The sequence below is a fragment of the Eleutherodactylus coqui genome, chromosome 2 (genome assembly GCF_035609145.1).
Source record: "Eleutherodactylus coqui strain aEleCoq1 chromosome 2, aEleCoq1.hap1, whole genome shotgun sequence".
Taxonomy (NCBI): Eukaryota; Metazoa; Chordata; class Amphibia; order Anura; family Eleutherodactylidae; genus Eleutherodactylus; species Eleutherodactylus coqui.
This window is the reverse complement of record NC_089838.1, coordinates 226,665,761-226,680,277: the sequence shown is the minus strand read 5'-3', so window position 1 is coordinate 226,680,277 and position 14,517 is coordinate 226,665,761. Positions and strand designations below refer to the sequence as shown.

Here is a 14,517-nt window from a genome sequence, read left to right as displayed (position 1 = left end):
CAGGAGACGTGTGAGGGCTACGTTAAAGGGGTTGGCAGAGATTTTATTTATTTTTCAAAAAACATGTTCCTCATTCAAAAACAAACAGGCATATACTGTCCTCTCCCTGCATCGCGGCTCCAGGTCTCTCCCCATGACATCAAGCTGCTGCAGCCTGTAAGCAAGCAGTGAGCATAGAGAACTAAGCAGCGAAACTGGAGATGGAGAAAGCTAGGAGAGGTTTGTTGCATGAGGAACATGTTTTTTTGGGGGAAAAAAACTCTGCATACCCCGCAGCAGTACCGGAATTGTAAACAAACGAAGGCGGCGGCGGCTGCTGCTGCTGATCGCGGACTATCGTGAGGCTTTCTGCAGTCTCCATCAAGGCTATATTAATGGAGACCTCCCATGGGAAATAGAACATGCCACATTTTTTTCACTGCGTGCGTAAATCTGCAGTAAAATCACACGTCGGCATTGGCTGGCAGAAAAGCTATTGGGTTCAATAGACCTATTGAATCAATTGTTCATAATGACAATTCTAGAACTGCTGTTTATCAACTGGGGAAATGCTTGAAAAAAATGCATTTCCACCACCAGCGGACATCATATACTACAGAGACCTGCAGCTTTGATAAGAGACACCGCTGTAGCTGTACTCATCCCTCACTGATACTCCCAGATTTGTTCAGTGTTTTGCATTTGTTCTTTAAAAGGGGTTCCTCTACAAAATTCATAAGTCAACCACTATCCACAGGACAGGGGATAACTAGCTGGTAGCCTAACCGCTGGGACCACCACTGGTGATGAAACTAGGGGTCCCAACAGGACCCGGCTTAATAGACCAATGGTCCTGCTTGCACACTACCCATGGGACTACTGAAGATGTCCAAATTGGAGCTCCTAGCTATCGCTGGCAGCCCCCTTAAATGAATGGAGCACCACCATCCGGGCACTACTTTTCTCATAACTGGTGGGGGACCCAGCTGTTGGATTCCCAGAAACAGACAATTATCCCCTAAGCTATTAATAGGTCCTACCTTAAGTTTTTAGGACAACTCCTTTAAAGCCAAAATTGTGAGGGAATGTAAAAATGTACTACTTTTACAAATATGAAGCTTTTGTGAGCTTTTTTTATTTTAATTTAATTTTTTTTGGTGTACACTGTACAAGATAGTACTTTATAGTATGGGTCATTAGGAACATGGCAACTCCAATTTTTTAGCTTTTTTTTTTCTTAACATTTTTTATTTTATATTGTGTTTTATTAGAAAAAGCCATTTTTTAATTTCTTGTAAAAACCATTTTATTCACTTTTTTTTTACCACAGTTCACTTCTTCAAGTCCCTTTGTGAAGCTACCCTTTGATCTACTTATGTAGTACAGGGCATTGTTACAAACTAATTTTTTTACTGACAGTATAGCCTATTACTTTCAGTGAAGAAGTGACCCTCAATGGCCACCGTACATGGCAGACCCAGAGACCATGATTTGGCTGCTGGTTGCCATAGCAACCACCAGCACAATATGATCTGATTGCAGGGTGCCGATAAGATTAGCTCTCCTCCCTCTCCAAACCCCCTAGATGCCGATGTCTAAAGGGTTAAACGGCTAGGATCAGAGCTAGGCTTGATCCTAGTGGCTGCAGTGGGACCCCAGCTGTCAGATTCAGGAACCATCCCCCACTGGTTACTGCGTGCTCAGCACTGTACAACCATAGTGCAATGAGGGGACGCGTGGAGGGAAGGGGTTAGGACAAAGAGGGGTGTCCCTGCCCGGAACCCCTCTGAGTCGGAAAGGAGAGCCAGTCTGCAAATTGCTCCTGTTGTGGAGGACTAAATCCATCCTTGTCTGACATGGATAGTTCCAAAATACAGAGTACCTCTTACTGTAACACAATGAGCTGTTTTCCAAAAGCGCCTCCTGGAGCTGTGGTCTCTGATGGGACGACATCAATATATTTAGTGCAAGTAAGTGTGCTGCTGTTGTATATGACACGCAGATTCATCGCAATTACAGACTATTTCAGTTATTTTAAGTCTTGTCTTAGGAGTAGTTTGAACATCAGGGCCCCCACTGATCAATTCTTTTGACAGGTCTTCATGACATGTCAAAAGTTAGTTACTCTTTAGCCCCTTAGTGACCACCCTATAGTGTTTTTACGTCTTGTGGTTGCAGGACGTGTATGGATGGAGATCATGCTGCGACCTTCCTCCATAGATCGCGGGTATCAGCTGTTTCTTACAGCTGACACCCACAGGCAACACCCCCGACATGCCACGCGACCAATCGGGGCTGTTAACCCTTTAAATGCCACTGTTAATTCTGACAGCTTCATTTAAATCCCCCGAACTTTGTTTGGGGGTTCCGTACCCACCCCCTGCAATGAGATTGCAGGGAGCCATGTGGGTGTCATAGCAGCCGGGGGCCTTCTGAAAGGCCCCAGGGCTGTCTTGGCAGTATACCTATCAAGCCATCCCTGTGGGGTGGCTTGATAGACTGCCTACCCGATAGCAGTATGATGTAATGCTGTGGCATTACATCATACTGCAGGAGCGATCAAAGCATTGCAAGTTGTTGTCCGCTAGGGGCACTGAAAGAAAATGTAAAACTAAGAACAATAAAATTTACTAATTATTAAAAAAAAGGAATAAAAGTTGCACTAAAATAATATAATAAAAATACATATTTGGTATTGCTGCGTCCGTAAAAGTCTGATCTATCAAAGTAATGCATTATTTACTACACACAATGAATGTCGTCCGAAAAAAAAAAAAAGAGCACCAGAAATGCGCTTTTTTTGGTCACCCTGTCTCCAAGATGTATCAAAAAGCGATCAAAAAGTTGTATGTATTAAAAAAAATGGTACCAACGGAAACTATAAGAGATACTGCACAAAATGAGCCCTCACACAACTATGTTGACAGAAAACTAAAAACGTTATGCGCAGAAGATGGAGACAGAAAATAATTTTTTAAAAATTAAGTATCGTTCAAAAAAATTACAAGTAGTACAGCAAAAAAAAACCCAAAAAACAACCATATAAGTTTGGTATCATAGTAATCGTACTGACCCATAAAATAAAGTTATGTTATTTTTGTTGCAGTTTGTGCCCCGTAGAAACAAGACGCACCGAAAGATGTTGGAATTTCGGGGGGTTTTCCCATTTCTCTCCACTTAGAATTTTTTTTTTTTTTTCAGTACATTATTTGATACATTATATAATACCACTGAAAAATACAACTCGTCTCGCAGAAAACAAGCCAACATACAGCAACGTCAATGTATAAATAAAGGAGTTACAATTTTTTAAAATGGGGGAGAAAAAAACTAAAATTGAAAAAAAAAAAAAAAGCTCTATCATTAAGGGGTTAAGTGTTAGCATACAAAGAGGAGTTCTAGAGACTATCCACCAACCTTGGTCCATAAGGTGTAGAATATGTATTCCCAAAGTAGTGTCTGTACACAAACTCATCCAGATCTTCAAAGACCCCTCCAGTGTTGGTCTGATACTCCTTCATATCTTCAAGATAATCCTCAACATTTTTCACAAAATCAGTGAAAAGCATCTGATCATGAATGAAGACACCATTTGGAAAAAATCTATTAATGAACTGTTCTAGTTCTTCCCAGTGTTGGAAATTATCTACTTGTTCCTGCAAATATACTTGCATCAAGTCATTGAACTCTTCTACTCTCACAGGGTCCAAAACTTTGTTGAAGAGGCTGATGGACTCCTGGTGAGCACAATCATAAACTCCGGAGCAGCCCTTTTTATTGGGGTTATTATTGACCTTCTCATCATTTGATTTCCAGGCCGCTGTACCTTCAAACTGTTTACTGCTTGGGTCATCTTGTGGTTCTTCATATTGGTGGCGGCTAGCTGTTGCCTTGTTAGGATACATTTTCTCAGCATCAGGTTTGTACTCGTGGCGCACTGTGCGAGCTCCCTTGCTTTCTTCCCTCTTCCTTTCTGCATGCTTCCTATTGCGGTTTTTATCAAACATCCCTCTAGTGGTGTCTTTAAAGTGCCTGAAAGTATTTTTTACAGAATCTGAGAACTTCTTCAAATTCTCCTTCACCGCTTCTTTTGCTTGTTTGATTTTTTCCTTGTGATGTCTCACAAACTCCTTGGTAGAATTCTTCATGGCATCAAAAGTATCTTTCACGGAATTGAAGAAGGTATCCTTTCCTTTCTTTTTTGTTTTATCTTTTGATTTTCCCTCCTTAGGTTGATCAGTTCCTTGCTGGGAATTTCTAGCTTCCAGTTTCTCATTTTGTTCCTTGGTTTCGATGTAAAGTCTTTCCCACAAATCTGACCTCTGCTGTTCGAAATTTAGTTTTTTCTCCAACTCAGAAAGACGGTCCATCAAATGTTCTATCTCATGGTCACTTTCGAAAGAGGTGGCAGAGGATCTCCTTTTACTTATTTCCTCAAGTTCTACCCTGAGAGAGTCAGTAATTCTTCGCTCATTATCCAACTCTTTTCTTAGCAATTGGGCTTCATTTAGGAGGGTCTCCTTCTGTGTTCGGAAGCTCCGAAGTTTTTGCCTTTCCTCTTTGAGATGTTCTTTTAGCTTCTGATTCTCTAACATCATGATCTCATGCCTGCCTTTCTCATCGAGGTTTCTGATCTGCTCTCTTAGTTTTCTGAGCTCCTCTTTCAGCGAAGATAATGTCTGTTCCTCTTTCTCCAAAGACTCCCTCAGATGTTGGTTTTCCAGTGCAAGGGTTTTCTTTTGTAACTCAGTAGTTTTCAGGGAAGTTGAAAGGTCGTCAGCTTCTAACTGAAATAGTCAAATTAAAATGGATTACTTATGGTTTTCTATTTCTTATTCATGATTGAAAATTATGTTTATAACTTAATAAAACAGCTCTTCTCACAATGGCATCATGGCTTCCTCTTATGAAGCAAGCCATAATGATGCTTCTGGGTCATACGATAGATTAGCACTGTACACTGCACTACTTCCAATAAAAGTGATAGAAACCCTAATGGAGCGTTATAGCGCTAGTGTCACCACAGCAACATGCGTATTTGAAGTAAAATCCTTGCATCCAAGCTGGAGGACTGGTCCAACCAGTCTATGCGGTCGCTCAAAAGCCTCACTAATCCTGCAGTAATTCTCTACCAATAACATAGGCTTACTTCCAAAGTGATCTCATCTCTGTTTTTCCTTTTCATTTGTAGAAGATGAAATTTCACAAGAGAAACATTAGCAAATGATAAAATATCAGCAGTTGACCCATAAACTAATGTTGCCAATACTCATTAGGGTCATAGGAGTTTGACTTAATGTGTATGGGAGGGGGGGTTGTGGTTGCACGATAACCTTGGGTGTTAGCTCCCCGGGAAAAAATTAGGAATGTTTTGACAAGACTCTGTCTAATCTGACTTTAAAAAATAAATATGTAAGGATACACACAAAAAAAATGTATAACATTTATGCATGTCCATTTATATGATGTCAATACTTGAGGCATGCGTTGATATCCATGGGTGTATAAATGAGTGCGTGAGCACAGTTTTGGCTATGCTTAAAAAAGGCTTTGCTCAGCTGATATGTTGCATAAGTCCGCGCACAAAGAAAGTTAGTCTGCATAGTCTCACAGGCTATAATGGGGCTGTATGATGCCTGTGAATCAACAAGCTAGTGTGCCAGAAGCCTAAAGAAGAACTTGTTAAGCAGGGCAAGGAGAGAATAATTGTCTACGGTGGCCACCTGCAGACTGTGCAAGCCATCAGGTATGTATGAAACCATTTCTGTCAGCTAACCCTCTTTGACCAAAATACCTTCACAGTGCTAAGGAATAGGTTAGCAAGAAGCAAATGGGAGGGGAAGATCATTTATATGGATTAGTAAACATCAAAGCTTGTTGCTATGCAATGGAGTGCAGCTTTAGGGGTTTTGATTATCAGAAAAAAACTGTTAAATAGATAGAAATCCCACTGCAGTTTATGATGTTGCCTGATTTCCTCAACTCACTTGGCTCAATAAGTCACATAGATGGGGTAAAAAATATTTAAAGGGGTATTCTGGTTATGTAAAATTGCTGTCAAATGAATGATAATCAAAAGTTATTAAAGTTTGCAATGTTGTTCTGCTTTGGATTTTAAGTCTGTAGCTCTAAAAACTATTAACTTCTCCCGGCACATCAGAAGTGTTTATTCCCAGGTTGCCCCTGGATACGTCCTGTAGGCATTCCAGCACTACAGGTCGGGCGTGCTCAGTAGGAAGGACCTGGGATGGCTTTTTTCTTTTCAGCTCTTGCAATTGGATTACTGACCAATAGCAGGGCAGCGCTTAGCAGGAACAAACACAGGTAGAAAGTACTGAGTGGGGAATTGTGAGAGATGCAGTTTAAAGCTGTATATCGGCAGGGATGTGGTGAGCTTCTTGGAAAATAGTGATGCTTATAAACATTAGAAATGGAGGGCAGGATAAGAAGGTAATGACTGCGCGATTTATACCTCTAGGTGCATAAATATGGCACAAAAGCCTTTTCTACATGGAATTTATAAAAATTTGCTTTGCACTGGGAATACCCCTTTAGTTTTGCACTAGAATTGTAAAATCTGCAAACATTATAGTAAGCACCTTTAGGTCACTCTGTTTTTGTTGAAGTATGTGGTTTTCTTTGGTGATTTTGTCCATTAGGCCTTTGAGAGATAGTACCATGTCTTGTCTCTCCTCAAGGTCTTCTGTAAGCTGTTCTACAACTTCCTGTGAGTACAAAAGCAAATAAACTGAGGTTTTATTGTGTCTAATAATTCTGACTTATTACTATGTATTATTAGTATGCACAGCTGCTGCTAATGATAGCGAATATACAGTAAAGCCCCACTTACACGCAAAGATGATAGCTCAAAATTTGTTCAAAAGATACGTTGAATGACAGTTTTTAGCGATCATTTTGTATTAACTACTAAGTAGCTTCTTAGTAGCGTATTAGCTTCATTTGCATGTAAATCAGCCTCTTTGCTGTATGCAGATAACAGCAGGAGGTCTGTTATCTGCATACAGTTCTATTGTTCTCCCACGGGACAGTAGCTGAAAACAATTTTATCAGCACTCCCGTGGAGAATCACAGCATGTGGTCCCTGCAAAAGCTGGCCGGCCAATGATGAACTAAAAATCATCATTTGGCTGAAAGGCAAACAATGGTGGCATTTACAGGCAACGATTATCACTCAAAAGCCATCGTTTGAACGAATTGAGCAATAATCATTGTGTGTAAATGAGCCTTAAGACTTAGATTAGTAATTTCTCATGTAAATACTGTAAATGTAAATGAAGAATAGCAAGAACCTTTCCTTTTTACCTTTAGAAAGCAGCCATAACACCAGCCTCACAATATTTTAGAATTCTGCCAAACAATTACAGTAAAAGTAGGCACTTAAAGGGGTTGTCTCACGAAAGCAAGTGGGGTTATACACTTCTGTATGGCCATATTAATGCACTTTGTAATATACATCGTGCATTAAATATGAGCCATACAGAAGTTATTCACTTACCTGCTCCGTTGCTGGCGTCCCCGTCTCCATGGCTCCGTCTAATTCTGATGTCTTCTGGCGTTTTTAGACGCGCTTGCGCTGTGCGGTCTTCTGCTTCTGGTTGGTCCAGGCACGAGCGGCGTTATGGCTCCGCCCCCTTTTACACGTCATCACGTAGCTCCGCCCCGTCATTGTGCCGATTCCAGCCAATCAGGAGGCTGGAATCGGCAATGGAACTCACAGAGCCCATGGGGCACCATGGGAGAAGACCCGCGGTGCACCATGGGAGAAAACCGCAGTGCATCCCTGGGAAAGGACCGGCGGCCATCTTGGGAGAAGATTTTATAAGTTCATCTTTCATCACATCGGTGAGCAGCAAGCGGTCTAAAAACCGCTTTAAAATGCTATTTTATGCCAGGGGGGTGACAGGGGGAATGGGCTAATGTAAAGTTTTGATGTTTGCCCCTTTAATAATCCAGTGTCCATGGAAAAAAAATCCAGAAGGCCAAATTAATTCAGATTTGTTTGATGATCTGGATTTAATGGCCATCAGTGTACAAAGATGGACATAAAGCACAACAAAGAAATCGTTATTTGGGTGGTCAATTGTGGGAAGAATCCTAAAAAGTGAATTTAAAATACATCTGTTGCAAGACTTATGTGTTCCGATGAATGTAACAAATGGAAAATGAATTCAAATACAGCAATATATAAAAAGATGTATTTTTCCCATCTTCTATCAGGCCTTTCTGTAACAAACTTAACTGTTAACACTTCCTCCCGGACCAAATAGGAAGCCTAGCGTTGGCCTGATTGACATTGCCTGACTTTTGTCTCATCTAACTATGGTCTGCTACCTTCCTACTTGACATTCTTTCCCCATTGGTATGTACTAGGGTGCCTTCTCTATCTGTCCATAGCAACAATACCTGCAATCCATTTCCATTGTGTCTGGTCCAACTTCTACTAAACATTATCTAAGGAATCAATTACCAGATCAGACTAGGCCACCCGACCTTTAAAGACCCTAAATAAAGTCATGGGAAAAGGGAGTCTAAAATATGGTGTCTGTTTAATTATTTTCTTGGGTAGCAAAGTACACTTTTACACTGAAAGGATTTAGAGCCATTACTGCATATACATATGTAATATTTTTAATTAGCACTCATTATCACCCATGCAAAAAAGTAAATGGCCCCTAATTTGCTTAAAAACTGACCTGATGTAAATTACATTTGTTTGAACAATCCTGTTCACACTATGCAGCACAGAGTTAAGGCCCATTTACATGCAATAATTATCGTTTAAAACTAACAAAAGTGAGCGATAATCGTTACATGTAAACACGAAGCCATCGCTCACCATTTGTTTCAGCCTGCATAAAAATAGTTGTGAGATTGTTCGCTTGTCATTAGGTTTAGACGCCATTTGTTCAGTCTTTCAAACAACTTGAGGGGAGGGGTGATTGTTTGCCCAGCTAAACACAATGACTCATGCCTCAGTAGACCAGGGCTTTTCCTTGCACTAGCTAAAAACCTCCCACTAGAGATTCTTCATATAAACACACACCCACCTGAGCAAACAACATATACACTGTTCACATAGCTAATGAGGGAAATAGCGAGGATTTCAAACGTTTATTTGAACGTAAAGACGTTCGAACGACAATCGTTGCGTGTAAATGGGGCTTTATTCAGATTCTGGGACTTGCTGCATTTAAGCTCAGATTCCACCATCGCTAGCACTTTTCTTACCGCTTACATCAGTACATCATTTTCACTACGCTGTGGGATTCCCTCTGGGGCTCAATTAGCAGGTGCTGAAAACAGCATTGTGATAGAACCTCCGAATGGAAACAAATGGAACCTTTCACGGTCGTTAGTGAAACAAACACCACTCTGGTGTCCATTTTACAAGGCTTCCTTTATGTTGTTGTATACTTCAAATCTAGTCAGCTACACTATTCTATACTCCAAATGATGTAAAGAATGATCAGACTATCTAAAGCTGCGAACATCTGGATGATCTTGGTACCTATTAAATATGAGGTTTTTTTCTTTAAAAACATGGCAAATCCTCGACCAGCAGGAATTAGGACGGAGTTTAATGGCTAGAGATAACTTCAAATGGTTTACCAGGAGCTGCAGGAAGCAGTGAGTCACTCACCTTATGTTCAATTGTGGTTTCTTGGTCCCTTTGACATTGAAACAGATCATCCTTCATGTCATTAAGTTCGTTCTCATGGATTTTTTCTGCATATCGTTGGCGTTCTAATATCTGTATAGTACCTTTTATGAAAACAACAAACCTCTTTTAAACTAGGTTGAACATCAGTTACTTCACACGTTTAGAGGATCAAGCAAGACACCACAAATTGTATCAAGGAACATTACAGGGTTCCAGATGACAACGTCACCAATGCACCAAAGATTTTGCAAATGGCAACTATGTTTTTCAGTTTTGTCGCCATTTGCAACTACTCCCTCCACAATGATGTACAGCTACTAAAGGGAAAAAAAGGCCTGGCTGCTATTTAGTGACTAGGGGAAGGTAGCCTGGCAGCTAGTGATGTGATTGGGGAGGGGGAAAGTGAGAGCTGCTGATTTCTGCAGGAAGCAAATAGCTTTGCTTCCGGCTTAGTATTGCAGGACAGGTTTACACATATATGAATGGCCTGCAAAACCAAGCTGGATCACTGCAGTAGGAATGGAGCTATCTGCAGAAATCAGCTCAGTGCATAAGCGCATCAGCCTAGCAAACAGCAGATCAGCAAGGGGGTTCCAAGCCATAGATACCCACTAATTTACTACTGATGACCTATCATGAGGATAGGCCCTTGATAGTTTGCAACTGCACAACCCTTTGAAGTTTGGCAACTTGCCAAAATTTGGGCAGCATTAAAAAAATTACAATAGTGAATGATGTTTGAGTGTAGAACAATCCTGTATGGGGATCATTCTAACCAAGTGTATGAGCAGCCCCTATTCAGGGGTTAACATCTGGGAGTAGGGCTAAATACATCTTATTGTAAAAACACTTACCATAAAAATGTCCGAAGCCCATGCTTATTGCTATAACTAGAGACAGGATAATGCACTTATTTAGGCCGCTACTCATCCACCTCCATGCTCTTGGAGCAGGAGCAACGGGTGGCTCAGCTGATGTTCTGTTCTCACACTCGGATGCAGATGTCACTGATTTCTTAGAACGCCGGCGTCGCAGAACAGGACCAGAATCATCACTTGCTTCATCGTTACTTGAGTCTTCTTCACTGGGCTGGGATGTAAAAACTGTTGAGACAAACCAACTCTTTGATATCTAATAGGTAAGTGCAACATGTATAAAACCAAATTCTTCCACTTGCAAACAAGACGAAAAGATATTAAAGAGTTCATCTATTTCTTCTTTTTACACAGTACAGAAATTTGCGTTATAACGCCTACTATAAAGTAAAAGGAGCTTCCATACTGTATACGGTATTGAAGGAAACAGCTCATGCTTTGCCCCCTTTTCTCCGTTCTGTCAGTGATACACAGCAGGCAAATGCAGTAAATTCAAACAAAAGGTGGAAAAGTTTTCAGAGAAGTCCATATTTAAATTATCACATAAGCCACGTATTATTTTATTACATAACTCAAGGCACACATTAAGAGAGTTCCGCATGAGCAACATGATTGTTTTCACTTGATTACACGTATTGTAGGAGTTCTTTCAAGCTGATTAATAAACGGATTTAGAAATGTTGCCATCACGTCACATTCTTGAAAAAATTGTAACAATAATAATAATAATAATACACTCTTAATGCCACTGAATGACCTTCTGAAATCCCATCAAGCACTGAGCTACAACACGGGTCTGAAAATACATTTTGTACATTCACATCTAAACTTCTTTCGCCCAAATCTTGGTGACGTCAGCGATGACCAAGGAGAACGCTTCCACCAAGTCAGTTACCAGGGCAAGTGGAGCAAAGAAATGTTGGGCAAATATTGCTGGACAATGATTTCAGAAATGGCAGAAACATTATAAAAAGTCAAAATCAGCAAGAAAAAAATTACATTGCGGATTTGCGGGCGGATACTTCTCAGACTGCTTGGAGACCAGGCAGGGAGGTGAGGAAAGACACCATTGAGCTTGTGATTTTTTTTTGCCGGGCGAACGATCCACGTGGAAAGATCATCGAATCCCCGATCGCCTGCAAGCATTTAAAATTACTTTCCACAATGAATCGCAGGTCTTCCGCGGCAGAAAGCCACATGCGGAATCCACCTCTTGTTATACCTATGATTTGTATCTCCTTTTACTAATCATGAAACTAAAAAAGTGCATTTTTTTAATTCTCCTGACATGATGGAAACATTTCTTACATTAGTTGTAACCAAAAAAACAGACAAATCCTAAATGTTAAAAATTATAATCAGGAGGGGTTAAGTCCTCTGTTGTTCCCTCTACATGCTGGCAAATGCCTGGTCTGTCATGTGACCTCAAAATCACAAAAGTAACCATAAAAGTACTTCTACTATGTATCATATTTGCTAAGTATCCTGTTCTACAATTTCCGTATTACTAGCTGCTATTGTGATAGGAAAGTCTTCAATGTCAAAGTATGCTTTATGTCACCATTAGAGATGAGCGAACGTACTCGTTTCGAGTAATTACTCGATCGAGTACCGCCATTTTCGAGTACTTCAGTACTCGAGTGAAAAGTACTCGGGTGCGCTGTGGGTGAGCAGGGGGTTGCAGCAGGGAGTGGGGGGGAGAGGGAGAGAGGGGGCTCCCCCCTGTTCCCCGCTACTACCCCCCACTCCCCTCTGCAACCCCCCGCCCCACAGCGCACCCGAGTACTTTTCACCCAAGTAGTGAAGTACTCGAAAATCGCGGTGCTCGATTGCGTAATCGCCCTTACCGAGTACGTTCGCTCATCTCTAGTCACCATCATTACATACCCAGCATTTCATCATGAGAAAATACATTTACGATTACAACCTGGGAGCAAATAGTTAAAGATTAGACTATTTTAAAGAAACCACATTTATCCATTTTCTGAAAACTTATGACGTCAAAGATTTTGATTGGTAGGGATCCGGGTACTGAAACTAAAACAAGTAAAGCAGAAGCACCAATCATCACTGTACCTGATCGGCTCTAGCTCTCTTTGGAGCAGTATACTGGCTCAGACGTAAGTCTATGAGTGTACATCGCTTGCCGATCACAGGAGAAGGCGTACAACTCTTGGCTGAACACTTCTGCCCTTTGTTTAAATGCCTGGTGCAGCTCGCAGCACTTGGACACTCACTGCTCAAACTTTCTTACATGTCACTGTGACAAGTCAGAAGTTTTCAAAATGTTTATTAACAAAATGGAAGTGGAAACAGTCTTTGTGTACACCGTATATTTTATGGCTTAAGCATCGTGCTTGCAGCCATTTATCTCTTTATGTGTGAAGTCCGCCAGCTGTTCTGCAATATCCTCTTCCACAAATACATTTTTCAAAAGAACGAATACTTTTATCACAGTGGCACCTACTTCTATAAACATTAACCATATTGACACTAGGGCCATTGTACAGAGCGCAGCATCTCTCCTTCCCAGCCTGAACACAAGTTTTTACATTTTAAAGGGGACATTTCCCATAATAGAACTTCAAGATTTTTAAAGAGGACTCATAAAAGGGTACTGACAAGCCTAAAAGCAGGTATGAGATATATATATATATATATATATATATATATGACACACATACAAACATATATTATATATATAACACACATACATACATATACACACACACATTATATATATACACACACACAGATGTGTCTTTTTTTAAAAGTGAACCTACAGGCCTGGAGAAACGCAGATGGCCACATCAGCTTCTCCGACTACCTGATGCACGCTGTATAAATTAGTCTAAGAAGCTACACCTGCTTTGGGTAATCATTGCTGCCCAGATAAGCCGTGCTTCCAGTCAGAGCAGCATGTAGTGGCTTAAAAGCCATTTACACGGGACGATAATTGCTCAAAATTCATTTAAGCGAACAAAATTAAGCGATAATCGTCCCGTGTAAATGCAAACAAAACGTTCACTGTTCATTACTCGTTATTGTGGACTTTCAGTCAGCTGGATGGCGAGATTCTTGCTGAGTGTAAATGCTGTCGTCTTAGCAAGAAGCCAACAATCCAGCGGTGAACTTTGTCTAAACGCTCAGCATGAGTGTTAACGACCTTAGCGGTGACGTCAGCGCTTGTGCCATTATTTAGAGTAGTGATGCATGCTATACACAGCGTGCATCAGGTAGTCAAAGAACTGGTTCAGCCATCTTTGTTTCTCCAAGCCCAGAGGTCACTTTAACTTGTCTCTAAACCAAAATATCCCGAGATGTATGACACAAGATGCTAAACAAACATAAAAAAAACATAAGCAGTATGTAGGCTCTCATATTAAAAACAGTATAACTTAATCCTAACATCTTCCTACATTCTGATTGAAGCTTGTACAGCTCCACTGTCAGAAGACGTCCGACAGGGTATTTTTACCGTCTATTGCAGCCGCTGTCGGAGATTCACTGTTGCACACACACTGGCTTTAGCTAGCAGATGGCACCCTTGTATAACAGCAAAAAGAGAAAGCCTTTTAGGAAACTCTGAATCCAAAATTGGATTGGAAAGGGTTAATATATACATTTTATTCTACGGGATAGCCATGACGGATGATATCCGTCAGCCATCCATCACCAATCGGCTGCCTTGTTAAAAACACACGATCAAAGTAAACCATCTTTATTGAATGGCGTGAGGTTGTATTGAATTGGTATCATGACAAATTGCATTACTTAATGGTGAGCACATCTGAATATTAGATATAGTACACACTTCCTACAATTCTAGGGCTATCATGTATATGTACTATATATCCCCAGTTTTCTAATACAAGTAATGCCATTCATTCCTGGTGTAACCTACTAAAACCGTTTCCTGCAGAACTGCCATTTAATTCTTTTTATGTACAAGGTGTAAGCCACAATAAAAATCCCCAATAT

General features: G+C 40.7%; 1 protein-coding gene across 2 annotated transcripts in view; it reads right to left on the bottom strand.

Annotated features, from left to right (window-relative positions):
- Nucleotides 1–14,517, bottom strand: part of CCPG1 (cell cycle progression 1) — a 38,788-nt gene that overhangs the window by 1,185 nt on the left and 23,086 nt on the right. Inside the window, exons 6-9 of one of the 2 annotated variants that reach the window (XM_066592562.1) lie at nucleotides 10,516–10,764; nucleotides 9,641–9,762; nucleotides 6,579–6,704; nucleotides 3,397–4,766 (exon numbers count right to left, since the gene is read on the bottom strand). In XM_066592562.1, coding sequence (XP_066448659.1) covers nucleotides 3,397–4,766; nucleotides 6,579–6,704; nucleotides 9,641–9,762; nucleotides 10,516–10,764 — 1,867 coding nt within the window. The remainder of the gene's footprint in view (nucleotides 1–3,396; nucleotides 4,767–6,578; nucleotides 6,705–9,640; nucleotides 9,763–10,515; nucleotides 10,765–14,517) is intronic. The other variant, XM_066592563.1, reaches the window with a different exon arrangement.